General features: G+C 39.0%; 4 protein-coding genes across 9 annotated transcripts in view; all 4 read left to right on the top strand.

Moving 5' to 3' along the window:
* The first annotated feature begins 675 nt into the window (after positions 1 to 675).
* The window catches only part of hoxc4ab (homeobox protein HoxC4ab), a 103,897-nt gene continuing 77,060 nt past the window's right edge, over positions 676 to 27,512 (top strand). For all 5 annotated transcript variants that reach the window (XM_045695193.2, XM_045695191.2, XM_045695195.2 and 2 more), the window contains exons 1-2: positions 676 to 1,698; positions 3,840 to 5,129. In XM_045695193.2, the coding sequence (XP_045551149.2) occupies positions 954 to 1,698; positions 3,840 to 4,120 (1,026 nt within the window). In that variant the 5' untranslated portion in view covers positions 676 to 953 and the 3' untranslated portion in view covers positions 4,121 to 5,129. The remainder of the gene's footprint in view (positions 1,699 to 3,839; positions 5,130 to 27,512) is intronic.
* hoxc10ab (homeobox protein HoxC10ab) lies at positions 791 to 4,347 on the top strand. The gene is given in 2 exon segments (NM_001139532.1): positions 791 to 1,698; positions 3,840 to 4,347. Coding segments are annotated over 2 exon segments (1,026 nt in total). The 5' UTR covers positions 791 to 953; the 3' UTR covers positions 4,121 to 4,347.
* Positions 15,506 to 17,634, top strand: hoxc9ab (homeobox protein HoxC9ab). Its single transcript, NM_001139533.1, has 2 exons — positions 15,506 to 16,242; positions 17,260 to 17,634. The coding sequence occupies exons 1-2, from the start codon at positions 15,702 to 15,704 to the stop codon at positions 17,505 to 17,507; spliced, it is 789 nt and encodes a 262-aa protein (NP_001133005.1). The 5' UTR covers positions 15,506 to 15,701; the 3' UTR covers positions 17,508 to 17,634.
* hoxc8ab (homeobox protein HoxC8an) lies at positions 22,142 to 25,768 on the top strand. Of its 2 annotated transcripts, none has more exons than XM_014146887.3 (2): positions 22,142 to 22,898; positions 24,111 to 25,768. In XM_014146887.3, exons 1-2 carry the CDS (start codon positions 22,463 to 22,465, stop codon positions 24,434 to 24,436), a joined length of 762 nt encoding a protein of 253 aa, XP_014002362.1. In that variant the 5' UTR covers positions 22,142 to 22,462; the 3' UTR covers positions 24,437 to 25,768. The 2 variants fall into 2 exon arrangements, with proteins under 2 accessions (XP_014002362.1, NP_001133006.1); NM_001139534.1 differs by having other exon boundaries at positions 22,157 to 22,898; positions 24,105 to 24,726.

Raw genomic sequence — 27,512 nt, 5'->3', positions numbered from 1 at the left:
ACATACATACATACATACATACATACATACATACATACATACATACATACATACATACATACATACATACATACATACATACATACATACATACATACATACATACATACATACATACATACATACATACATACATACATACATACATACATACATACATACATACATACATACATACATACATACATACAAGGAATAGCACTACCGTAAAATGCTCTAGAAAAATAGGGCTGCTAAAGTAATTAGGCAAAAATACACTTTGGAATACTCACATTGGTTAACATTTTAAATAGATTTTAATCGAACAAACGTTCTTATGCAACTGCTGGTGCAACAACGACTAGCTACAGTTACTTGCAAAGTCCACCTCTTATGAAAATCAATTGGCCTAACAAGTCTAGGCCTACCCGAGAGTGGGGCTGATAATATGTACGTCCATTGGATTATCTCAATGTATTGACGAATACCAGAACGAAGTGACTTCCTATAGTGGCATTTGCAGCGACTTCCAAGAAATAATCATATTTATCGAATTATTTGCGCGGTCTTGTTTTTATGTTAGCCTATCTTAACGATTACTTATTGAACTATATTTCATTTCGGCTATACCCACGTAACAGATTGCAAAAAAAATTCTCCACTCCTTTGTTCCTTCCTCCCGTGGCTTTTCCCCCCTAAATCTCTCCGCTAGGTGGCGCCCTTTCACCGTGCAAAAATCCCTTTGCTTAACAACTTGACCGCGCTGACGTCACCTTAGTCTGGAGCGTCAATGCCACTTCCACGCCGCTATTGGTCTGAAAATCACATGACATGGCGCTCCAAGAATCCATAATTATGTTGCTGATATTTTTGGCTCCAAAAAGTTGTCAGTGTCCTACTGTCCTTATTCTCCTCGAGAAAAACCGTTACCACAGCAACACAAAAGACACCAACAACACCAACAATAAAAAAGAATGTCATGCCAGGATAACATTGCTGCCGGTCATTTCCTGATGGATTCTTTGATGGGAGGATCATCATCTTCCTATAGAGGCGAGGGCTACTCCAGCAGCAACCCAGGAATGTACATCCACTCGGCTGCATCTGAGTATGGATGCTCAATGATGAGACATTTTGGAGTAGTTGGATCGCCCCTTCCCAAAAAAGACGAGGTTCCTCTTGGTAGCCATCCTCTCGGCTCCTACCAAGATGCGCTTTACCTGTCATCCCAACTGGGCACTTGGACCTCAGCTTCTAAAACTGACAGTGACGAGCAACCTGTTGCCCAGTCCAGTTTACAACCGTGTTCGTTTCCAATCGACAACGTCAAAAAGGAGGCGTTCTGTTGTCTGTATCAGGGTGACAGTAGCAGCAGGGCTAATACGGACAATACAGAGTCGGCTTCTTACATTCGGCTTGGGAACAATAGCAGCAGCCAGACGGACCAAACCGCTGTCTCGGAGGTGTCCCAATGTTATGGAGGAGTAAGACGGGTATACCCCGGAAAGAGCAGGGAACAGCGAGAGGAGCAGTTCGGGACAGGCTTTGCGTCTTTGTCCCCGGTGACGACATCTGTTGAATCACCAAGAGAATCAACGGTTAACAAATCTACGCAGGAGAAAGTTAGCGAGGAAACGGGCATCGAAGGGGAAGAACAGCGGAAGAAAGAAGAGAGCGCAAAGACTGACAGTTGTTCTGAAAACTCTGACGAATTGAAAGGTAATCCAGAAAGCTTCCCCCCACTCTCTCTCTCTCTCTCTCTCTCTCTCTCTCTCTCTCTCTCTCTCTCTCCCCCACACACACACACACACACACACACACACACACACACACACACACACACACACACACACACACACACACACACACACACACACACAGTACAATGTACTTATAATCCTACAATAAAGCCTCTGCTAGAGAGCATACTAAAATTTCATCTGCATGCATGAGCTAAGCATGTCATTCCGTGTTTGCGTTTTTATATTGTTGGTTTGCTACTGTATATCTACGCTCTGTATATATCGGAGACATTCTGAACGGGCATTTCACGGTCTAGCCTAGCAGGGGTTACTGTGGCGACGGCATTTATCACCTTTCTATTTAATGTGCGAAGGTGAGTTGAGCAGTTATCATTGAAATAAACAAGCTCACACACTCATAACGCGCGTGCACCGTAAAACAGATAGACCAGACAGACACACATACGCCTCAATTTCCATAATTACTGTTTTTGGTAAAATAGTGTAGCCCTGCGATTTACTTTTTAGACTGAAATAACATTCATAAAGATGGATAGGTAATACTACATGAGAATACTACATGAGATCTTACATGAGATCTTTGATTGAGAAAAAAGCTTAAACGACTTTTTAATTATTATGGTAGCGTATACAAGGAAACAAAAATGGTGAATATATATATATATATATTGTTAACGAATGTTCAATGTATTATTATTATAATGATAATTAATCAACTAAGATTCAACCAAACAACCATTAAGATACAAACATCATTATAGTCCACATAAAATTCCAGTTGAAAGTTGACTTTTAGTTCATTTATGCTGCTGCACTATTTTAAACATATCCATCGTTTGTTTTCTAAACAGTGTCGGCTACATATTTTCCGGTACCGCTATTTGTAGGCTAAATGCGCCACACATAGGTTTATTTTTAACCGCCACAATGTAGCCTTCCATGTGGTATTATCGAACCATTCATTAAGCCTATATTATTCCCTTTGCGTCGTCTTTTAGGAGCGAAATAAGCCCGTTGATAATCCAGAGATGCTCTTCTTATATTCTCCTCTTTTGTTTGAATTCATTTCATCAATCGTTTAAAAAGGTTGGGCATTTTTAAGGCAATCGAAGAGTAGGACTAACCAAACATTTTATCCATGTACCCTGAAATATGGAATTTGCGTAATTAATTATTAAACTATTTCCAATCTAATTTGAGTGTCCGTATAGCCTCAAACCACATAAAGGCTATATGGTGGCAGGGCTGGTATAGTACCCCTATAGCCTCAAACCACATAAAGGCTATATGGTGGCTGGGCTGGTATAGTACCCCTATAGCCTCAAACCACATAAAGGCTATATGGTGGCTGGGCTGGTATAGTACCCCTATAGCCTCAAACCACATAAAGGCTATATGGTGGCTGGGCTGGTATAGTACCCCTATAGCCTCAAACCACATGAAGACTATATGGTGGCTGGGCTGGTATAGTACCCCTGTAGCCTCAAACCACATAAAGACTATATGGTGGCTGGGCTGGTATAGTACCCCTATAGCCTCAAACCACATAAAGACTATATGGTGGCTGGGCTGGTATAGTACCCCTATAGCCTCAAACCACATAAAGATTATATGGTGGCTGGGCTGGTATAGTACCCCTATAGCCTCAAACCACATAAAGGCTATATGGTGGCTGGGCTGGTATAGTACCCCTATAGCCTCAAACCACATAAAGACTATATGGTGGCTGGGCTTGTATAGTGTCTGTAGGCCTATAGCACAGGGACAGACACTAGAATCCGGTCAAAAGGAATAGCCCTACATAATGTTTCAATTAAAAGTATTTGCATTTTCGTTCAAAGCGTTCCAAGAAAGTCCAAAAATAGATTATTTTTAAAGCCGTGTATTTAAAGAGCGTGGACATTTGATTCAAGCTCAACAACTTGAATGTGCATTTGCGATAAAGACTGGCAGAGACCGTCCAGACATTGCGGTGCGGCAGTGCAGACCTGACGCAGACCAATTGGAATGCAGTATTTCTGATATAGTCTGTCTTGAACATGGAAGTAGACCTTCAGTAGGCCTATGCTCACCTTTTCCATGTTTTTATGTCTACAGATGATTTTACATTGGAAAATGCTCCAGGAAACTGGTTAAAAGCCAAAAGTGGACGGAAGAAGAGATGCCCGTACACGAAGTATCAGACGCTCGAGCTGGAAAAGGAGTTCTTGTTTAACATGTATCTGTCTCGCGAGCGCCGCCTGGAGATCAGTAAGAGTATCGATCTGACCGATAGACAGGTCAAGATCTGGTTCCAGAACCGAAGGATGAAGCTCAAGAAACTCAATAGTGAAAGTCGGGGTCGGGATCATCTTATGGCGGCCTACAACTTCACCTGAAATTATATGATCTATAAAACCCTTCAATTTACACACACACACACACACACACACACACACACACACACACACACACACACACACACACACACACACACACACACACACACACACACACACACACACACACACACACACACACACACACACACAATATCTCAACGATACCCAAGAGTACACGACTTTATGAAGGAAGGACTTCAGCACTTGAGTTTGCCTGAACATGAAATAGTGGTGCCGTTGTCCTTGTCATATAAAGCAAAAATAAAACTGAAGGCCTGTAATGAACACCAACACTCAAGCAGCTTAGAACTGCTGGAATGAAAAAATACGTTGTTTAGTTTGTTCTTGAGCAATGTCCTCTTACCGCCTAGCTTCATCGTGTTGTCTTTAGTTTTCTGCTGCTGTGTGTGAGAAGCTATTCGTGCACTGGACTTTTTGCATCCACATTGTTGCTCGCGTCATATTTGTTGATTATTCCTATAGAAAATATAGTTTGTCCTTCCCCTTATTATTCCATTTCCACTATGTTAAGAGAGAGAGAAAAAGAGGGAATGAGAGAGAGGCTGCGGATAAGAGACATTGGGAAGATCATGGCCGTTTTAATAGAAGAGGGAGACCATTACGTTGATTTAAATATTATCCAGGTGAGCACAGTAAGTCAAGGTCATAAAATGCTAACGTCAGGATCGTCTCGTGGTAGAAGCGCTCAGCTAGGGGTGGATTTTATGATCTGCAAATATAATGTGCTATCTGGCTGCTGCAGTTAAGATGCATCGTTTAAAGGTGTGTGGAGGAGAGGAGGGACACGCTACTCTACACAGAGGAGAGGGTCTGCTATGCCTACTGGATAGAACGAATACGCTCGACGGGAAACCTCTGCTATGGAGACTGAGGATACTGCATCTCAGCAAGAAAGGAAACAGATGGATGATTATCAACAACAATAACAAGGACAGCATGGATACATGAGGACCACCACGACAGAGTGTGTGTGAGGAAATGCAAGGTAGGACACAAATAGATATTTATTCTGCTGTGATTTGGAGATGAGTAATCTGCTCTGCCATTGGCGCTTGGTTGACAGCTCTTGGTATTGCTGCTACTGGTCTTGTCTATTATGTCTACATGATTGCGATTTCTGGAGACGTTAGAACAGTTTATCACATATTCTGATGTTCTTCAGCATAATGTCTAACGATCTTTCCCGTTTATTGGTTGAGCTTTTTTATACACCATGTATTATTCTTATATTAATATTTTACACGATAAGCCTATTTAGGATAGCATGACAGAGACAAGAATATAATTCGGGTAAAGCTATACTAATAGTATAGTAATAGCTAGACAGACAATAAAATCCTTACTTGGCTTTGAATATTTTTCTGTTTGTTTTGTTTCCCTTCCGGTTGGAACACCACGTCTAGCGCAGCTGAAGCGTGGTTTAGGTAGTTTCATGTTGTTGGGATTCGCTTCCTGGCTCCGCAACAAGAAACTGCCTTGATTACGTCAGTTCGTCTTCATCAAGGGCGACACTATCCTTTAATTACACCCTAGACTCTGACTGAAGTCATCGCAAATGGCATTGTAAATGAACTGGAGCTTTAATAGCCGGGACGGACACTTTTTCTCCCCGGCTCTCATGTTTGTGGCGGGCTGTAAAAAGTACTTTAGCTTCTCAGATGGAGAATGGGTTGTAAACAACATGGGGTAGACGTTAGACCGCTATTGTTGCCTTATAATTTTGTTACTGGTTTTTGGTTAGGTTTCCCCTGATTTTGGTGTTGGTTACTGGACCATGAAATGATGGGAATGTCCTTTACAGGCTTAGCTTGTTCGGCCACCATCTCAAGATCACGTGGCTATCAGGCCAGCCAGCCAAATGTTAATTAACAGAATTTACTTTTCTTTTCTCTAAAATGTATTTTTTTTATTGATCTTAAAGTTGGAAACAATGTATGGGCTCTTTAATCTTCTTCTGAATATACGTTTTCTTTGGTACACATGGTCCAGTATTGTCCTGATTGTGGCACTGTGTGTGTGTTTGGGTTAACTGAATGGACCGTTGAATATCCCGTAGGTTTTGTTGACCTGTAACGCATTTGTCACCTGTTAAGGGGAAATGACTCCATCGTCATAATATATTTACCATGACATTTTTGTTTTATTTAACTTGGCAAGTCAGTTAAGAACAAATCCTTGTTTTCAATGACGGCCTGGGAGCAGTGGGTTTACTGCCTTGTTCTGGGGCAGCTCGCTGAATCGATCTAGCAACCTTTCGGTTACTAGTCCAACACTAACTACTAGCCTACCTGCCGCTACATGTCCTTTGATTGTTTCCCTTTCCTCAACTTTCTCAAATGACAAAACGTTTTCTGATTCAAGAAACTAATCTAGGTCATCGACTGGATTTAGACTATAATGCGTCCAGAGGACGTGAATTATAAACAATCCAATCATTTACAAAATGTTCATTCAATGGAAAGGAATTGGGTAGATTAGCCTATAGTTGAAATACGCTGGGTATATTACCTAATATTTCTTTATGTATTATGTCCTGTTCCTATTTCATTTGTGCATTTGTGGGCAAATTCTATTTCGCAATTGTTATGTTATTATTCTTTATGAATCATTCATGTAGCTAACTAGGTTATGTCAAGTTATCAGCATTGGAATGTTGGGCCATATAGGTTGATTTCATTTCATTTCATTTGAAATGTTTGTGGTAATAATTTAACTGATTTCATTCACATGACCGAAATGACAAGACGTGGCCGAGAAACATGTATTATCCATTTTAATTTGAATATCAACTGTGTGTCGTATTCATAATACACAACAAAATGATTTCATGTTTAGCCAATAACGTTTTTAACATGGCACAGTCAAAGTCACCTCTCTGGGAGAGCATGTGTTTATATGTTCATCATCACAGCAGTAAGTGCATCTAGCAGAGACCGTCTGGAATCCAAAGTCAGTTTCATTCAGTTTAGTGAATAGGCGTCTCCCCCTGGAATGCATCACTGACAAAGAGTTTACACCACTCCAAATAGCACCCACAGGAAACACACATTGCTTACACACCGAGACGGTGCGTAATTCGCGCTAGTGTACAATTACGCACTAATGCACAATTACGCACAGCCATTACGCACGTAATGTAGCAACTTTTTTTTATAAAGGTTCTTGTTACATGGATAATACTTTTGCCTCTTTTGTCCACAAGTTATTCTTTCTCAAATTAATAGCAATTTCAATAGTAAATAGCATGCTGTCAGAAACTGCACAGCGGCATTTGAATAACCCATTTAAAATTCTGAAACAGGTGGAGCACGGAAGAAGAAAAAACGGGAATAGCTAGGCTATTGGAGGTATTTGTTATATAAGTCTTTACAGTCCACTAGGTATGTATCTCTGTCTGTGAGCGGCTAGGGAAGTACTCGTTGAGAACTATTAATAAAGGCTAACTCATTGTCACAACCATCCGGGTGTCTGGGTATGTGTAGGCCTAATGCTGGCTGATGTAAGACTGGATCATGCGAGAGCGGCAAGCACTGATTGTTGTGTGATGGCAAAACAAAATGTGTGCATGATTACTGCTATCTGAATAGGCATAATCAGAGGTATCTCGTACCGGATTCAAGCATTTGCGGTGGGCCTATATTCTGAAACGAAATGGTGCATCACAGTGGCAAGTAGCCTAGTGTAACCTTAGTGTGTGTGTGTGTGTGTGTGTGTGTATGTATCCATGCGTTGTTAATTTTATGAATTGTCGAATATTATCAGAGTTATGAGGAGATAATACACTATACAGGCACTATAGGCAATCATTTTCATAATTTCATAATTAATAAACATTCTTTTAAAAAGGCGCCAGAATTTTTTTAAAGCCGCCGAAAATCCGTTATTTCTATGTCATACGTTTGTGTTATCTTTAAGTCTTCTGTGATGTATTTAAAGTGTAATATTGGAATGCAAACTCAAAATGTAATACTATATCTGACATGGTACAGGTGTCTTATTTTGTTTAAGTCCATAACCATGTGTGTGATGTGTATACTTGTTTCAAAGTAGATTTGTTTAAGACTGCCAAGAAACACTCTGTGTGACCCTGATATAGCCCACTGCAGTAAAACGTTCAATTAGGCCTATGCCTATACCTGTGTAAAATGTTCAAATGCAACATGGATCAATCAAAACCCCTTCCTTGCTGTGCAAGCACATTGATTACATCAGGATTTGTTTAAATATTGTTAATATTGTTTAGCAGTTTGTAAATGATATAATTAATGAACATTGCAACAATACTTGCATTCAACCGTTTTTTTTTTTATTTAATTAAGGACACATTCTTATTTACAATGAGTTAACTGCCTTGTTCAGGGGCAGAATGACAGATGTTTACCTTGTCAGCTCAGGGATTCGATCCAGCTACCTTTCGGGCCCAACGCTCTAACCACTAGGCTACCTGCCGCCCCACCTGCATAACTTTGGGCAGTAAACATAAGCTATCTACACCTCAGTAACCAGCTAAATCTCTCTTCAGAATGTGCTCGTTTGTTATCAAATCACATTTTATTGGTCCATACACATATTTAGCAGATGTTGTTGCGGGTGCAGGGAAATGCTTGTGTTTCTAGCTCCAACAGTGCAGTATATCTAACTATATGCTTGTGTTCCTAGCTCCAACAGTGCAGTAGGATCTAACTATATGCTTGTGTTTCTACCTCCAACAGGGCAGTATATCTAACTATATGCTTGTGTTTCTACCTCCAACAGTGCAGTATATCTAACTATATGCTTGTGTTTCTACCTCCAACAGTGCAGTATATCTAACTATATGCTTGTGTTTCTAGCTCCAACGGTGCAGTATATCTAACTATATGCTTGTGTTTCTACCTCCAACAGTGCAGTATATCTAACTATATGCTTGTGTTTCTACCTCCAACAGTGCAGTATATCTAACTATATGCTTGTGTTTCTACCTCCAACAGTGCAGTATATCTAACTATATGCTTGTGTTTCTACCTCCAACAGTGCAGTATATCTAACTATATGCTTGTGTTTCTACCTCCAACAGTGCAGTATATCTAACTATATGCTTGTGTTCCTAGCTCCAACAGTGCAGTATATCTAACTATATGCTTGTGTTTCTAGCTCCAACGGTGCAGTATATCTAACTATATGCTTGTGTTTCTACCTCCAACAGTGCAGTATATCTAACTATATGCTTGTGTTTCTACCTCCAACAGTGCAGTATATCTAACTATATGCTTGTGTTTCTACCTCCAACAGTGCAGTATATCTAACTATATGCTTGTGTTTCTACCTCCAACAGTGCAGTATATCTAACTATATGCTTGTGTTTCTACCTCCAACAGTGCAGTATATCTAACTATATGCTTGTGTTCCTAGCTCCAACAGTGCAGTATATCTAACTATATGCTTGTGTTTCTAGCTCCAACAGTGCAGTAGGATCTAACTATATGCTTGTGTTTCTACCTCCAACAGTGCAGTATATCTAACTATATGCTTGTGTTCCTAGCTCCAACAGTGCAGTATATCTAACTATATGCTTGTGTTTCTACCTCCAACAGTGCAGTATATCTAACTATATGCTTGTGTTTCTACCTCCAACAGTGCAGTATATCTAACTATGTGCTTGTGTTTCTACCTCCAACAGTGCAGTATATCTAACTATATGCTTGTGTTTCTACCTCCAACAGTGCAGTATATCTAACTATATGCTTGTGTTCCTAGCTCCAACAGTGCAGTAGGATCTAACTATATGCTTGTGTTCCTAGCTCCAACAGTGCAGTATATCTAACTATATGCTTGTGTTCCTAGCTCCAACAGTGCAGTATATCTAACTATATGCTTGTGTTTCTACCTCCAACAGTGCAGTATATCTAACTATATGCTTGTGTTTCTACCTCCAACAGTGCAGTAGGATCTAACTATATGCTTGTGTTTCTACCTCCAACAGTGCAGTATATCTAACTATATGCTTGTGTTTCTAGCTCCAACAGTGCAGTATATATAACAATTCACAACAATACACATAGATCTAAAAGTAAAATAAAGGCATTAAGAAATATATACATTTTAGGATGAGCAATGTCATTAGGGTATGGCGTAAAGGCCCTTAAAGTTCCAATGCAGACGTTTTTATCTCAATATACAATTATTTCTTTGTAGCAATTTAGTTCCTTACTGTGATTGTTTTCAATGAAAATGGTCAAAAAGAAACAAAAATAGCTTCTTAGCAAAGAGCAATTTCTAAAGCAAGAATCTTTCTAGGACTGTCTGGGAGTGGTCTTTAGTGGGGAGAGGCAAACTGAAAATGTGCTCTTATTGGAAGAGAGGTTTGGAACTATCTTTCTTATTGGTCTATTAACTCATTTACGCATGGTGATGTCACCATGGAAGGCCAAAACTCCATCCCACCAAAAAAAGACTGAAATTCCAGATTGTCTTTTCAAACAGCTCTTACACTAAACGGCCATGAGCATAATTTTCTACATTTCACAGTATTATTCCAACCTCATAGTGTGGAAATATATGTAAAATACATGGAAATCACGTTTTTGAGTGCACTGGATTTTAAACTTTCATTCTGTCTATCTTCTGTGATCTGACACGGAAAGAAGCACTTGGCTGTTCTACTAGTGGTCTGGGTTTATTATTAATTAACCAATTAAATGAAGTGCCGTGTAATAACGCTTTATAACCCTTTAGTCATGAAGGGCTTCATGAAAAGGAAAACCTCTTAAACTTATGACAGATCTTGATGCACTTAATGATTATCGTGCTATATGAAGTATTTGGGGGAACTCATAGACCTACCTCATCCTTCATTCACCTAAATTAGCTGTTGCCTTGAATGGAATTTATTGAGGGTAAAAAACATATACAACAGAATGTGCAATGTGTACCCAGAGGATAGCTCTTAAAGTATGAATTATAACACTTGTTTTCCAAGTGGCCTTAACCATATACTTACTGTGTTTTTTGACGGTATTACGTTTCTGTTATTTATCAGAATAATAATATGTTCGCTGAATAGTTTCCAAATAGACACATTGGTGATTCAACATAAATGTTTGAGGGTAAGAGTTCAACATGCCAATTCTGAACTGTATATGGCCTATTCATTTGACAATTCAAATGAGCTTTTGACAATACAACAACATGTCCCTTGTTCAAATATATGTATCATATAGGCTATGAAAACAAGTATTCACTTGAGCTTCCTTCACGTAAATACACTGATCACTGTTTGTAATGCGATATTTTCACAATTCATTCAGAATAATCTTAATCGGTTATGCGACATGGATGCAAGGTTCAGATCAAACCTAGAATTTACTAATGGTTAAATGTGGATTTAAATTCTAGTTAGCCAGTATACCATTCTCCTGATTTGTATATTATTTTAGCTCCACACATTTGCCATCATAGTTTCCAAAAATTACTTTGATCCATATAATGTTACATAAGACGTTTAAAACTTTCCAAATGATTTAGGAGTAGGTGTATATCTAATCACATTTCAAATTAAACATGGTTCTATGGATTCTGAGGATTTTTTATTTAAACATATTAGTGCGCAAAGTAGGCCTATTAACAAAGCTTAAGGTCGTTATTATGTAGGCTAGCTAGTAGGCCTATGTATCGTAAACAGTAGCCTTATGTTTTGGACATACTTATGTTTTGGACATGTTTTGGTTATTGATTGACTGAAACATGAATGCGCAAAAAATATGGATTTCTAATAAGCGTCTCTTGTAGCATTTCTGAATGAAGAGTTAGGAATCCGACTGCTAACAATATATTGCAGTCTGACCCCTGCACTGAGACGACAGCACCTTTGGACATTATTGTTGTCTACGGTGACACTCTGCACCCTTTCATCTCCTGCCGCCCTCGCCCTAACTAATTCGCCATATTTGGACAATGATTTCCAATGCCATTGCTCTAAACAGTTGACAGTCAGTGTAAATACATTATTTCAAAGCATTTCCTAATATTGAATGTGCAAGATACATGTACAACATTAGTGGAATTTGATAGAATAACATTGTTAGGGATGATAAAGTAGGCTATGGAGAAAATACAAAATATTTGGCTATTTAGTTCGACTCTTTTGATTTAACCAGAACAAATGATAAATAATAAGGATCATGGTGACGTGCGAAAGAGCGCATTTGGGTCGCAGAGATCTAGCGTATCATATTATGAAATGTACTTGAAGTGAATGAATGAACAGTAATTCTAAACTAGGCTTTCCAATCGGGGGTTGCATTATGGCGTAGTTTATTCTATCAGTAGGCCTACATATAGCATCATAACAACAGCTGTCATGACACAGGCAACACGCTAATAGGCTAGTAGCCTGAAGTTATCAGAGAATTCAAGGTATGGTCAATAACAGAAAGGGAAATAAGCCTAGTGTCCACAAAATATTATGAAAACCAGGATACATACATTGGATATTTTATTTTATTATCAATGATCATTAGGACAATAAATACATTCAAATATAAATAACAAGACAGCAAAGTAATGACAAAAATAATGGATTAACCATGCTCAAATTAGTATTTGTCTCCTGATATAATTACATTTGTCATGTGAATGTTCCATTCAATAGGCAATTCCAAGACTAATATTGGTAGATTCATTTTATATGTGTCTAACAATACTGAACAAGACTCAAACTGCTCTGTGTCTTAGATATAGTCTGTGGGTATCTACTAGCTCTATGGGTATCTACTAGCATGCTAGCAGATACCCATAGAATTCCAGTCATTGCGCTAACGCTAGTTAGCATTGGATTGTGAAACTACCTCTTAACTTCTTTCATACTGGACACAGAGACATAAAAGTGGTGTCCACGAGTTCATCTGACTCTGGGGAAGTAGATAAAGGACCTCATTGCCAAAATCCCGAAGTATCCCTTTAAATAAATTAATGTAATTTCTACCAATAAAATTCTAAATTAAATCACTAAACAATAGCCTACCTTTTTTTTAGGCTGTATGAAGAAGATCTGTTTAGTCAAAACGTGTTGCAAAATGCCGACCAGCTGTAATATAACTGATCTGATCCTAACCACATATATTTATATATATATATATATATATAGTAAATATTATTGTGAATAGTTCATTAGTTTTATTAGAACCGGCTGCCTTTTATGCGTAAAATGATAGAGCGTGCATTACGCATTGGTTTGAAATCCAGTATGACAGAGAGATGTATTTTAGACCTTTAATGAAAGATTACCTTGGCTATAATAGATACGCTATATTTAGGATTTCATGGTTTTGATATCAAGGGAAACCCCTAGGGTTAAAATAGGATTGTGCTCTCATTGGGCCTGAATGTTAACTGTGTATGAGAAAATACTCAACGTTAGTGAGCTCAAGGTTTATGCTTTTTAATTTGAGAAAAATACTTTCTATTTGCCTGTCTTGATATTTAGTTGCATCGTATTGATAATAATATATGGATTACTCGTCACAATATTTAATACATAAGTTATAACACAACCTAAAAATGACATTGCCTAACATTGCAAGTCAAACAACGCCTTCTTCAGCACCATCCATAATTACCATACTGTACTACACAAACACCTGCTGCAGGTTACAGACTTATTGGGGGTTCATATTTCATGGTTGAATCTGAACCAAACAGCCATGACAGAGAAATACACTTCAAAATGTAAGGATGCTGTACAGCATATACATGTTTTCATTACAGGAAGTTCAAAATATGCAGTAGTTACTGAGATAATTAAATAATCACATTTTGAGATGTCTAAGTTTGCATACATTTATTCAGTTTAAAGCAAAAACGAATGACCTCCCTTGATCTTGTAGGTCACCAACGCAATGACTAGTTACATTTGAGATAATAGGCTATGTCTATTTTGTAATTTTGGACGGCAACATTGTGCATTATTGTCTGTTATTCGTCTAGACTGCAAAAGCTCAAAATGAATATTTTGATATTAAAGTATGTATCTTACCATAGCATGCATACAACGAACTGCATCTTGTATCACCAATGTCAACCCTTATCCACTATCCTTTAGAGTAAAGTCCGTCGTCGTTATCGCAGTTAATCTGAATCAACCTTATATAGTCCTCGTGTCACTATTTAAAAAAACAAATCTTTATCTTTAACTCTGCGTGGTTGGAAAAGGACCCTTAAGTAAGTATTTCACTGTTAGTCTACACCTGTTGTTTACGAAGCATGTGACAAATAACATAGGATTTTGCATTTCATTTTCTTTTTAGATAGGCCTATACATGACTGAGATGAGAAAATACACATTCGGAATACACAAATGCACATTTTGTTTTGTTAAGTATTACTGCACTGTTGGAGAAACAGAAATTTCGCTGCACCTGCTAAAAAAAATGTACTGGACAAATACAAGTTGATTTTATTTGATTAATATGTTCTCTAAGGCATATATGACAACACAAAGGCTTATTCTCGGATCATAGATCAGTGTATGCCATATTAGTCTCACAAAACAAGAAAGTGTATTCGTCTTGTTGCAAGCCTACATCGCTAGCCTGATTATTCCTTGAACCAAATACTCCTCTCCCCTGCAGCACAAAAGTCCCTCAGTCCCTGTCGTTGCTGTCTGTCCTCACTGTTCCAGTGTTGGTTTTATGTTAAGCTAGGAACTCGACTGTAGTTTTATTAACGACACGTTTATGAACAATCAAATGGTCCTCGTAAACATTTATCGAAGGACATAAAAACATGCACTGCCACTTGCCGAATATAGCCGCTGTAGTTGGCCAAGTTTCAAGCATCGTAGTAGTAACTCTTTCCTCTATCTCTCCAGACATCATTTGGGGGGGAAAATATCCCAATTCTGCTTCTTTGTTGTCTGTGCGAACTTTTTTCTTGTACATACATTTTGGTGCAATGGTCGTAGGATATAATGTACAATATTATCTATGCAGGCTGCTCATAAAATAAAATCAAGTAGACTAGATTTTCTCCATATGAAAAGATAAACACCGTTATACAATGAAAAACGCAGAATAATTCAAAGCCTAATGTGTTAGAGAGTGAGTTTAATGATCCATTTTACTACTGAACTATGTCTATACGCGCATAAAACTGGACTACGGAGACATTAGACAGAGATTGATTACATCAGAAAATAGTGCCTACGATTTCATACCTAGCCAACCCCAGCCTGTTTGACGACTAGTTTCACATATTCTACTAATTTTTGCTGCTATTTGATCAACGTCAGAACATAATACTGTGGAATTTACCTCTTATGCATCCAGGGAAAAATCATCTGAATATGATTCTAGAATCCATGTCTAGTGTGCAATGCTATGCCAGGATAACTCGCGCATTGATCCACAGTGCAATTTTTGTGGGGGTAAATATAATCACGTGTTGCTTCGGCAGCCAATAGCAGCCGGGGAAGCTTTGAGAAATAATTACCTGCCTTGATTGTTCTATGGGTAGATAAAAAAAGTACACATACACTCCAAATAATAATCGGATGCATGTAAAATAGACTGGCAGCATCGACATGTCGGCCACGGTTCCCTTAAGTAATTATTATGTAGATTCCTTGATAAACCACGAAAGCGAGGATGTTCTTGCGGCTCGATTCTCGGCTTCTGGTTCGCACCCTACCGGCCCTCGTCCGACGTCCCTCGTATCGGAGTGTGGTGACTATCCCTCCTGCAGCTTTGCCTCTAAACCATCCGTTTTTACTACATCCTGGACCCCTGTTCACTCCCAGTCCTCAGTGGTTTACCATCCATACAGCCATCAACCTCATCTAGGAACGGACTCAAGGTATGTGCGGTCATGGCTGGAGCCGATCTCGGGGGCAATGTCCTTTCCAGGCTACCCGGCTAACGCCAGACACTATGGGCTGAAGCCCGACGCCTTCCAGGAGCATCGACCCAGTGACTGCCTCGCCTCCAATGGACGCACCTACACGGATTATATATATTGCACCACCGCTGACATCCGAGAAAAGACCCAACCAAACATCCCTTCTCCCGAGACCGAGCCTTTGGCTTTCGGGAAGCATAAAGACGAGAAGACAGAATTAGACCCGAGTAAGTTCGAGCCCCTTGTTGAAAACCGGGAATGGGAATAGTTTGGAAGAGATTCTGTCTGTGTTCCTTTGATTTGGTTTAGAGCTAGGCCATAGCGTCTATCTGCCATAATTTCATCCCCCTTTCTTTCCTCGACTGAATCTACTCGGCTAGGGGGCTACCTCGAGGGACCGTAAAGAGACAAACGCTAGTTGGATTGGGCTATAAAACGACGAGCTGGTTATAAACTACTCGAAAAACCTATGGACGTTGTAAATTTGAGGGACTCTGCAACATGCCCGCATCTCAGCAAATCTGTTTTGGTGTTTTAGATGCCAAATACTTTTTACCCAAGATTTGGGACCGCCAATATTAATAATCATTATAAACCATGTTGTATGGCCACTATGGTTTATGCTACTATTTTACGATGCTAGTAGACTATGCCACTATATCCCCCATAGTCTACTAGTAAATAAACTACAATTATATTTTAAAGAGATATTATGTTGCTATGTCAGTAAAACTGGATCCTCCCTAGAAAAAGACCAAAGAGAAACCATGATAAGGAACTACAGTAGCATCGCGGCGTAGCGTACGTGTATGTTGTCTGTTGTCATCCTACATAATCTTTTTCCATTCCAAACCAATTGTCGATATAACCCCAACAGTTGAGGAATGTTTGCAACATATTCGAGGGACTTTCACTGACATGTAAAGGCTTGACATACAGGCCGTTTTTATGGGCCTATAAAGCGAATAGGCATTGAGTATTTTACGATGGCATTTCTCAGAAGTCCCAGAAAGGGAAAAGCTGGAAGAGCATCACTAAATGTTCTAACGTTAAAAGATACATTTGACGGTTGTTTCCTACAGCATTATATTTACTAATACATTTGAGGGACCACCACTACCTCTGAGATCTAGCGTAACTTTTGGAGACCAAAAAGTACAAGGCCTTATCATGCGTCATAGCTTCACGTTTGATATTATTGCTGACTGATAATGTGTTATCTGTTTTTATGTGTTGATTTTCAGATAACCCAGTTGCAAACTGGATTCACGCGCGTTCAACAAGGAAGAAGCGGTGCCCTTATTCAAAATACCAGACTCTCGAACTTGAAAAGGAGTTTTTGTTCAATATGTATCTAACCAGAGACCGTCGATACGAGGTGGCAAGAGTCCTCAACCTCACGGAGAGGCAGGTCAAAATCTGGTTCCAGAACCGGCGGATGAAGATGAAGAAAATGAACAAGGAAAAAACCGACCGCAACAAAGAACAATAATAAAGGAATGGTTACAATAACGACAAAGGACAAAAACAAGAATCAGACAACAGTAAAATAACCACTATTGCCATGGATAACAACAAAGATAAACCAAAATACATGACGCCCCCTTCTTAATGTTGGATGTTGTTTATTTTTATTTTTTATTAAGCCCACCTTCCATGTTTGATGCTAAATATTTTTTGTTTCACCACATGCACCTTTCCTTGTCCAGGTTTAAAATAACCTTCAAGGAAAGAAAACATTTGCACTTGTGAAGATACCTGTAGGCCTATATGTTTATTTACATAAGGGACATTTGAATTAAACATATTTTGAACAAATGTATAACTGTCCCGACGTATAAGGAATGGAACACTGGGATTATTTTAATTTCTACCCTCCATAATTTATGATGTCCGTGCGAATATTCCTTCCATGTTTGTTTCTTGTGAATGTTATGCAGGTGTTGTAGCATATTTTGTACAGAAAGATAACATCTGCCCTCTTAACAACTGTATGTCTGTCTTGTGTATATGTGGTAACGTATCCGTTCGGTGTACCTATTTGTGCGTTTCGTATTATTTTGATTGTATAGACACGTGCCATTCATTATAGAACGTGTAGATATAGACCTACTCAAATATAAAAATTATCATGAGGCTCTTGTGTTTTCTGTATTTATTTTCAAGCAATGTCTCTTAACAAAACAGACGTAGATATGCATAAAATCTTACTACCCATGCAAACCAATGTAAAACAGAATATTGCGACATACGTTTGAGGCGCTTCAAATAGACCAAGCCAGTATATTAATGATGTCAACACAAATGCACACAAACCAGATTTCTGTTAATCTGGAGAGAAACAGCTTTAATACCTTAAATATCCCCATTTCCCCGCAAGTGGAATATTGGAAGCAGATGGAACGTTTCCCAGTCTTCTGTTAGCATTTCCAGGCTCTGCAGACTCTTAGGGCCACGACGTGCGCCCGTAAATGGGGATTATTTCGAGTAGGCCAACACCATAATGACGTAACTAAATATGATTTAACGAAACTTTTGTGTACTCCTTTTATATGGTGTTGTGACACAAATTATATTTGAATGCATTAATATATGTTTACAAATCCACTATGTATGCACAGGCCACCACAAGTATCCACAAACACCCACATTTAAACCACATCTAGGTCTAATTGTAAACATCCAAGACATATAAATCAACATTTAGTAGTCAAATGTTTTATAGAACAAATTAGAAACCGTCATTACTCATAACTTGGAAAAATATATCAATTTATTTCGTGATAAAAATGGCAGACAAACAACGGAAATGTCGTTGTCAACTTCATGTGCAAATTTGACAAATAAACCTGTGTCGTCACAGACCTATCATATCTGTGTCACTCGCAATTCTTTTTCAAAACAGGAACACTAACAGCTGCTGGTTAAGATATTCTTATATCTTTAACCTTTAACAATTTGGCACATTTTCTAAATTGAATAAGGCCCTGTAACGTTACGTGTGTGACAAGCTAAGGGAAAAGTTTAGGGCCTGTAAGAATCGTGCGACTGAGATCCCGGATTAAAGCTATAACCGAAATCTTCTTTCCAGTCAACTTGCTTATAAGAAAAGGAAAAAAGAAATATTTTTACCTCAACTAAATTACAGTTAGAAACACATTTCGAGCCATTGCACCTATTTGAAAGGTAACGAAATTAAAATGTTCTAACGTGAAATAAATTCCCATGTCTGGCATTTGTTTACTGGGTCTTGGCCTAAATTGCCTTTTTGTGGTGTCGAACAATACGGACAGGATGCTGTAATTTCAAAGCCCAATCCAGTGCATTTCCGCACAGGACAAAAATGCTGCGTTTACAGCCCTGCTAGAACTCAGTTGATTGTCTCAAATGCAGACGAACAAAGCAAACCCGACTAACTGGCTAGACGTCTGGGCTAAATTACTTTATGGTTTTAATGGTGGGATGGTGGGTGATGTTGGACTCGTTCAAAGGGGGCTTGCTGCAGCTAGTTTGTCTGTTGGGCCCACCGCAAACATGCCGCTGCCTTTAAAAAAAATGTTTTATTGAACCTTTATTTAACTAGGCAAGTCAGTTAATAAAGAACAAATTATTATTTACAATAACGGCCTATTGGGGAACAGTGGGTTAACTGCCTTGTTCAGGAGCAGAACGACCGTTTTTTACCTTGTCAGCTCGGGAATTCGAGCCAGCAGCCTTTAAGTTACTGGCCCAGCGCGCCCCTAGGCTACATTTGCCAACCTCTAAGGGCAGCCCCCTCTCTGAGCGGGTCAGAGTAGACCTAGGCTATCTGACCGCAAGAAGAAACCAACGTCAAAAGCAGCATATTCGCATTGGACAATGTACATGTAACTATACTGGTTAGAAGACAACCCATAGGACAGTATCATGAAAACCAACATCCTGAGTCTACTGAAATAAAAGCAGACGCTAAACGTAGGAAGACTACTAATATAGTTTATTTGACGGATCGTGAAATACATATTCAACACATTTGTTATGTCGTCCACTGCATTTTCCCCTCGTGTAATATATGTGGGTTTGATAAAACCATGCATGGTGCGGTTGAATGTTGGTGATCGACCGTAACACTAGATGGCGCTGTTGACCGATTGTTTGGGCCTGTGCCGCAAGTGCCTCCGTGCTGTGGATTTGCGTGGTGCATAAACAGGGAGTGGGCTAGGCGTATGCCTGTAGGTTTACTGATGAAACAAATGCTGCTTCGGTCATTCATCACATTTTTATGAAAAAATGTTGTGATATAATTGACACCTGTAGGACTGGGTACAGGAGACATAGATTATGCCTGTTGATCCTTCCATGCGCGTTGTGTGTATAGCCTCATAATTCTAGGATAGGTCTATTTTGTATTTGTACATTCCTTTACCTAAATGTCCCATTTCCACATTTTATGACCTTTACATTAGTAGAACATTAGCCTAATATTTGTTAACACACTAAAGCTGATTTGTATACATGTTATGGATTCATTATACATGATTGTAAACTGTTAACAACTGCTAGCAAATCGATTAGGTTGATTCTGCATATGTGCACCAACATTGATGCTCCATTAACATTTGGACTAACATTTGAAAACATCACACTTTTCAAGTTAAGCCAATTTAAATCACTCCTTTGCCACTGTTTTTACGCCAGTGGTGTGGCCTAGTTTTCCCGTGGAGAGCCGTGGACCGTGCACCATACACTTGTATTAGCCACCATATATATACTTAATAGAATATGACACATTTCCGTATCAAACCACTTTAAGAAGAAAACATCTTCAAACAAGTAAAATGAACAAATAAAGAAAGTATTTATTTCAATTTATTGACAAATACCACTAAAGGCTTCAATAATCAATTACCCTAATACAAATTCTAACATTAATACTAGATCCTAATAATAATATGATAATACTAGAAGAATAGTTATTGTAATAATAATGTTATTATTAGAAATGATAGGCCTACATCAGAAGCAGTATTATAACGGTGAGGGTTTTATAGTTATTTCCTGTGTTTTTGTTGTTGATATATGTCTGTAATCGCAGCTTAAATTTCCACGACGGTAAATTGCAACAAAGACCATTAATCAGCATATTTATAGACTGTACGACAAGTCTATACATTTATAGTCTATACACTGTGTGCCTTTCCTATTTTACGATCATGTGTAAAAATCGTCAGTAACACCACAAAACCCACATGAGCGCATTCAGGGAGAGACTTTGCTGCAACTACACTAGACACAACTGAAATAAATATTGTACCAGCAATATGTACGCAGAAATAACGAGACATCTAATGCAAGCGGCATATTTACTACGTCTACTCATAGGTTTAACAGGGTCAGTACCGTGAGTCGGGTATTCACAACAGGTCGTGTTTATATTTGAGCGTTACGGTGTTTCACGGCCTTCTGTAGTTTAAGTGCGCGAGGGACTTGGGAAATCGCTTAGACCTATATATATCTCAAGTATGAGCACGTAGCACGGGCTAATGTTGAGCAACACGGGTTAGACATTTTTATATTTTTGTGATTTTGTTACAGATGTCATTATAGCCTTATTATTGTATGCCATTATCAATAGACTTACCCATATTGTATATGCTAGTCCTGGCCTACTTGTTTTTAAAGTTATATAGGACTATATGTTTTGTTTCACTGTCATAATAGCAGGCAGTATAGCGGGCCCGCAAGCAGTGCTATTGTGTAGGCCAAGTATTTATGATAGGCAAGGCTAACAGCATCCAATTTAAACCATTAGTTGGTATAAGGAATGGCTCAGAAACTGTATAACACGAGGGTACACATGAGGACTTTATGAACAAAGCCTTTTTATTCTATTCGTTAGGCTATATGTGTGTACTTCTATGTATCATGTAAGCACCGTGTAAGAGTAATATGACCACAACGATATTTTGATTTGATAATTTTCACATCTTATGCATCAATTTGAACTCCTTTATCTAATAGAATGGTTAGTGCATGTTGCCTCTTAAGGGGTATGTAGCCTACCCGCTGACAGCTTGTGGAAAAATTAAGGGGGGCTATTGGTGTTGGGAGGGGGAATTGTGGTGGGGGTGGTTGGGTGGGAAGCAAAAGAAAAGAACAAACGCTTGTGACTGTGTCGGCGGAGCAAGCCAGCGTGAACCTCAATGCATCCAAAGCACACACCATGAGCCGGATTTGAGGCTGAAAAAGAGAAGATACTGGAGATAGTGCGAGAGACTCGATGAGAAGAGTGTTGGAGCGCGAGAGAGCTGCCTGAGACTGTCCAAAGGGGCAGCGTTTCTCCATCTAGTTCCGGTTTGTCAGTCTGCGCTGTGTGCGACTGGGAACCTAAACAAAAGGCTGCCACAATCCAAAAGGGGATATTCTACAACGAAGAAACCTCGTCTGTTGTTTAATGCAAACTAAACAATGAGCTCATATTTTGTTAACCCTCTTTTCTCCAAATACAAAGGCTGTGAATCACTGGAGCCAACTTACTACGACTGCAGGTTCCCACAAAGCGTTGCCCGTAGCCACACGCTGGTCTACGGACCCGGGGCAGCTGCATCGGGCTTTCAACAGCCGTCCCATCATGTCCAGGATTTTTTCCACCATGGGACCACGGGGATCTCCAACCCTGCATACCAACAGAACCCCTGCGCACTGGCTTGCCATGGAGACGCAACGAAATTTTATGGATATGAAGCTCTTCCGAGACAACCGCTTTATGGTACCCAGCAAGAGCCAAGCCTCGCGCAATACCCAGACTGTAAATCGTCTAACGGCTCTAACCCCGGAGAAGGACAAGGCCATTTAAATCAGAACTCGTCTCCCACACTTATGTTTCCTTGGATGAGACCCCACGGTTAGAATTATTTTGTGTTCTTTTTTTATATAGCTATAAATGTGTGTATTATGTGTGTGTGTGTGTGTGTGTGTGTGTGTGTGTGTGTGTGTGTGTGTGTGTGTGTGTGTGTGTGTGTGTGTGTGTGTGTGTGTGTGTGTGTGTGTGTGTGTGTGTGTGTGTGTGTGTAACCTACGTGCGTAAAAGCAAAATATGTCATAAGGAATGGAGGCTGTATCTGTTTATTTATTACATTTTTGTGCAGCAAATATACATTTCACCCAAAGTAAATGGATTAGGCCTATCTATAGCTCTCGCAAGTATACACAACATTCGCACTGTAATATGTAAGGTATAACATAAACATATAACCTTCTTACAACCAACCAAGTTCTCATGTAATAATTCCCAAATCATTAAAAACCAATGCTGGCTAACTTGACGAAGGTTTTGGTGATAAAGATTGTGTTTTGTTGAGAAAATCTGAAATGATAAAAAAAAAATCTGAAATCCAGTTTAAACAATGGTTATTTAAAGTACCTGAAGTATAACTAAGTGCATCCTAAATAAAATAGTAACCTACTAACCAGAATGCAGTAAAAATGTTATGACCAATATGACCAAATTATTACAGTAACAATAAATAACTTTTAAAACAAATATGAGGTACTTTGTAATGCTTCTAACATTACTATTCTACGTGATATTCATTTCGTTTACATTTCCTTACCCTAAACCAAGCTAGTAGGCTAGTGGATGTTAACTAGTTAGAATGAAACCTTATGGACTAGATCGTTTAGATTGTTTTTAACGGGATACCAGATAGATGTTTTTTAGGCCTAAAGATACTTTCCTCCACAATCTGCAGAAGAACGTGTATCCGTTGTGTGTGTGAGGTGTGTGTGTTTTTGTGTGTGGTGTGCGTGCGTGCGTACACAGTTACCTGTTACATCATTGAAAAAGTAAATGTTAGCTTGTACTTTCTAGCTCATGTACCTTTCAATGGAATGTAGCTATAAGCTAAACCGACTCCAAATACAAACCATCATAGCTATTACTGTATGTCCTATTATCTTATTGCACAAAGATGATCTCATTTATTTAAGTAATCGCACTTTGGGCCTATACACTATTTGATTGAGAGTTGTTTTTTCTTTCATCCTGAAATTTTAATGCCACCATCAAATTCATTCTTATTTACTAATCTTATTTACTATTTAATTTAAGCACCAGGGAGGCGAAATGGAAGACAAACCTACAGTCGTTACCAAACTCTGGAACTGGAAAAGGAGTTTCTCTTCAATCCGTACCTGACCCGCAAGCGGCGGATCGAGGTGTCCCATGCCCTGAGTCTCACAGAGAGGCAGGTCAAGATATGGTTTCAAAATCGACGAATGAAGTGGAAAAAAGAAAACAACAAAGACACATTTCCGGGCCAGAGAGGAGAGGCCGAGCCCGAGCCCGAGCCCGAGCCCGAGGAGGGCAACGAGGACGGTGACGGGGAAGAGGGGGAAGAGAAAGAAGTGGAAGAGAAAAAGAAAGTTGATCCCAAGGAGTGATTTTATGGTCATTTATGGTTTAATGGCAGAAAACGAGAAAAAAAGAGGTCCCATATAGTAGATGGGGAGAGGAGAGAAGAAGGCAGAGAGCGTCAACTTTATGACCACGGTTTTATTAGTCAACAAGGGAAAGGGAAAAAACATCTTACAGATATTGCTGGCATAATCATTTATCTATTTCTCCCTCCTAACGATGCTTTAGGGATCCAAATGAGTTATTTTGTAGTTTTGGACGTTTCCTTCCAATATGCATTTGCCAATATTACATCTGGGAAAGGTAATGGTAGCACATAGGTGATCTTTGTATGGGTTAACTTTAAACGCATGTTTAGTTAACAGAGCAGGCTAGGCTACTTTTAGAATATGCTTTGTTTGGTTTATCTGACAACAGCATAACCAAACAAATGCATATAGGAAGACAGCGCAAGGTCCAACAAAACTTGACCAATGCCAATCTAATCTTGTAAATACACAACAAATTCACAATAGACATCATTGCGAAATATGTGATTTAAAATCGTAAGCAAAACGTAACTAAAAACAATGTTCAACGTCGTGACAGCAGTGTGACTTCTGAGGGAAATAACGTTGATTAGCAACAGGCCCATATGTAAAACACATGTTTTAATTGTTTTTATTATACTTCATTGTCATTTGTGGTGAATGGCCAAGACAAGAATATGTGGTTCTTACTTCATATATAGTTTTGTTAAAATTACCAGGGACATGCAATCGTTTAAAATCCTTAAGACGCTACCTAAAACAGGGAAAATTGCAATAGAGATTTCTAAATAGAGATTTCAAATGATATTGTTTTTATAGTGTTATATCAACGTTATATGATTCAATTATATATCATTTGCCCAATATATACCTATGCTTGTTTAAGACAATTTGTGAGTCTTAGGAAGACACAGTTAGCTCAAAGCCAAGTAAACGATTTGTCGTTCGAGATTGTACCACGGCACTACCTACTAAAACAGAGATTTGCCTTTTACTTAATTTGTATTTAATAATAATGGCACTGCTATGTTTAGATGAAAACCTATATTTTCCCCAACAACTAAAACTGCCTATAGAAAACGCACTTGACTGTGTGTGATAATAATACCTGCTACAATTGCAAGGGTTTTAAGAAGTAAGGAGTGTTCTTTTAATGTGCTGGTGATAATAGAGTAGTTTTTTTGCACTGAATATAATCTTTATGTACGTATTGTTATATTCTTGATGTTAATATGCTCGTTTGCTGGTGTTTCCCATGTGAACGACGGAATTGTGTGTCCCCGCCATTGTTGTTGACATAAAAAGATGAATAAACAAGATGGCTCACAATCGTTCCTGTTCTTGGCTGTGAGAACTTGTTGACTGAATGACTAAATGACTGAGCGTGCATGGGCTAGACTACTGCTCCTACTGTCTGTCCTCTACACAACACCGAGCAACCCCTCACTGCAACGGAAAACTCAATGACATGATACTTGTTTTAAATTATGAACAGTAAAATACTCTGAAATGTTTTACTGCTGCAAACTGTAAATTATGGTGCATTGTGGGGAAATGTTGTGTTCAGGAAATAATGGCTGTATTTTGAACTTAAAATGTATAGGGGAAAGATGGGAGCGCAGGAAGTCTTGAACCTTAACATATGCCCTGTAGTCGCTGCCGGTTTATAAGCCTTTGTTAAGGTCTATAAAAGTGCATGTGATATAAAAACCAAATATACATTTTTATAAACTGGGTGGTTCAAGCCCTGAATGCTGATTGGCTGACAGCCGTGGTATATCAGACTATCTACCATAGGCATGACAAAACATTTATTTTTACTGCTCTAAATGCACTGGTAACCAGTTTGTAATAGCAATAAGGCACCTTGGGGGTTTGTGGTATATGGCCAATATACCACAAAGCACAAATAGGGCTGTATCCAGGCACTCCGTGTTGGGTCTTGCATAAGAGCAGCCCTTGGCCGTGGTATATATGGCATATACCACACCACCTCTGGCCCTATTGCTTAAATATGCTGCAATGTTTGTAAACACTTTACTTAGCAGCCAACCTGCTTGCACCAATCCCTTGCAATTACAGTAAAATAATGTGAAATACAAACTCCTCCCCTCAATTTCATTCATTCCGATTATGGTAGGCTTTACTTTTTTACAGTATAATGCAGTCAATTGTATTGTATTGTAGTGTGTGTCGTTACACAGTACTTGCTTTGATACCATATTTATATTACAATAAGTGTAATATGAAATGCAGAATTGTTCTTGCCACCGAGGTGCCTGTAAGCTACTGTCAAAATCACAATAACCCTATTTACAGTGTAGACTACACACAAGACCAGGGCTGCCCAATCCTCTTCCTGGAGATCTACCATCCTGTGGGTTTTCAGTCCAATCCTCTTCCTGGAGATCTACCGTCCTGTATGTTTTCAGTCCAACCCTCTTCCTGGAGATCTACAGTCCTGTGGGTTTTCAGCCCAACCCTCTTCCTGGAGATCTACAGTCCTGTGGGTTTTCAGCCCAACCCTCTTCCTGGAGATCTACCGTCCTGTGGGTTTTCAGTCCAATCCTCTTCCTGGAGATCTACAGTCCTGTGTGTTTTCAGTCCAATCCTCTTCCTGGAGATCTACCGTCCTGTGGGTTTTCAGTCCAACCCTCTTCCTGGAGATCTACTGTCCTGTGGGTTTTCAGTCCAACCCTAATTTAACACACCTGATTCTACTAATTAGCTGCTCAACAAGACCTTAACTACCTGAATCGGATACGCCAAATTAGGGTTGGATTGAAAATCTATAGAACAGTAGATCTCCAGGAAGAGGATTGGACAGCCCTGGACTAGACTATAGCCTCAAAACATTTTAGAGGAAAGGCTCACTGTTTATTATTATTGTGCCAATACCCATTAGACTACACTATAAAAAGTAACTGTCTAACTCATTAAAGAAATTGAGTAGTGGCTACTCAAACATCTCCAACAGTCAGTAGAACTCAAATCATAAAAGTCGTACTAACTCAGATGTCAATAAGATTTCTTATCACTTAATGGGTTTGAGTACAGTTAACAAATATTCGGT

Source organism: Salmo salar, chromosome 15 (genome assembly GCF_965601325.2).
Source record: "Salmo salar chromosome 15, fSalSal1, whole genome shotgun sequence".
Taxonomy (NCBI): Eukaryota; Metazoa; Chordata; class Actinopteri; order Salmoniformes; family Salmonidae; genus Salmo; species Salmo salar.
The sequence above is the reverse complement of the archived record's forward strand: the minus strand, read 5'-3'. Positions and strand labels throughout refer to the sequence as shown.

What these genes read in the sequence shown, in the direction of transcription:
- hoxc8ab (NM_001139534.1), top strand. Translation starts at nt 22,463, where the DNA reads ATGAGCTCATATTTTGTTAACCCTCTTTTCTCCAAATACAAAGGCTGT. An exon ending in TCCTTGGATGAGACCCCACG is followed by an intron (nt 22,899 to 24,104) that starts GTTAGAATTATT and finishes ATTTAATTTAAG; the next exon opens with CACCAGGGAGGCGAAATGGA.
- hoxc9ab (NM_001139533.1), top strand. Translation starts at nt 15,702, where the DNA reads ATGTCGGCCACGGTTCCCTTAAGTAATTATTATGTAGATTCCTTGATA. An exon ending in GAAGACAGAATTAGACCCGA is followed by an intron (nt 16,243 to 17,259) that starts GTAAGTTCGAGC and finishes GTTGATTTTCAG; the next exon opens with ATAACCCAGTTGCAAACTGG.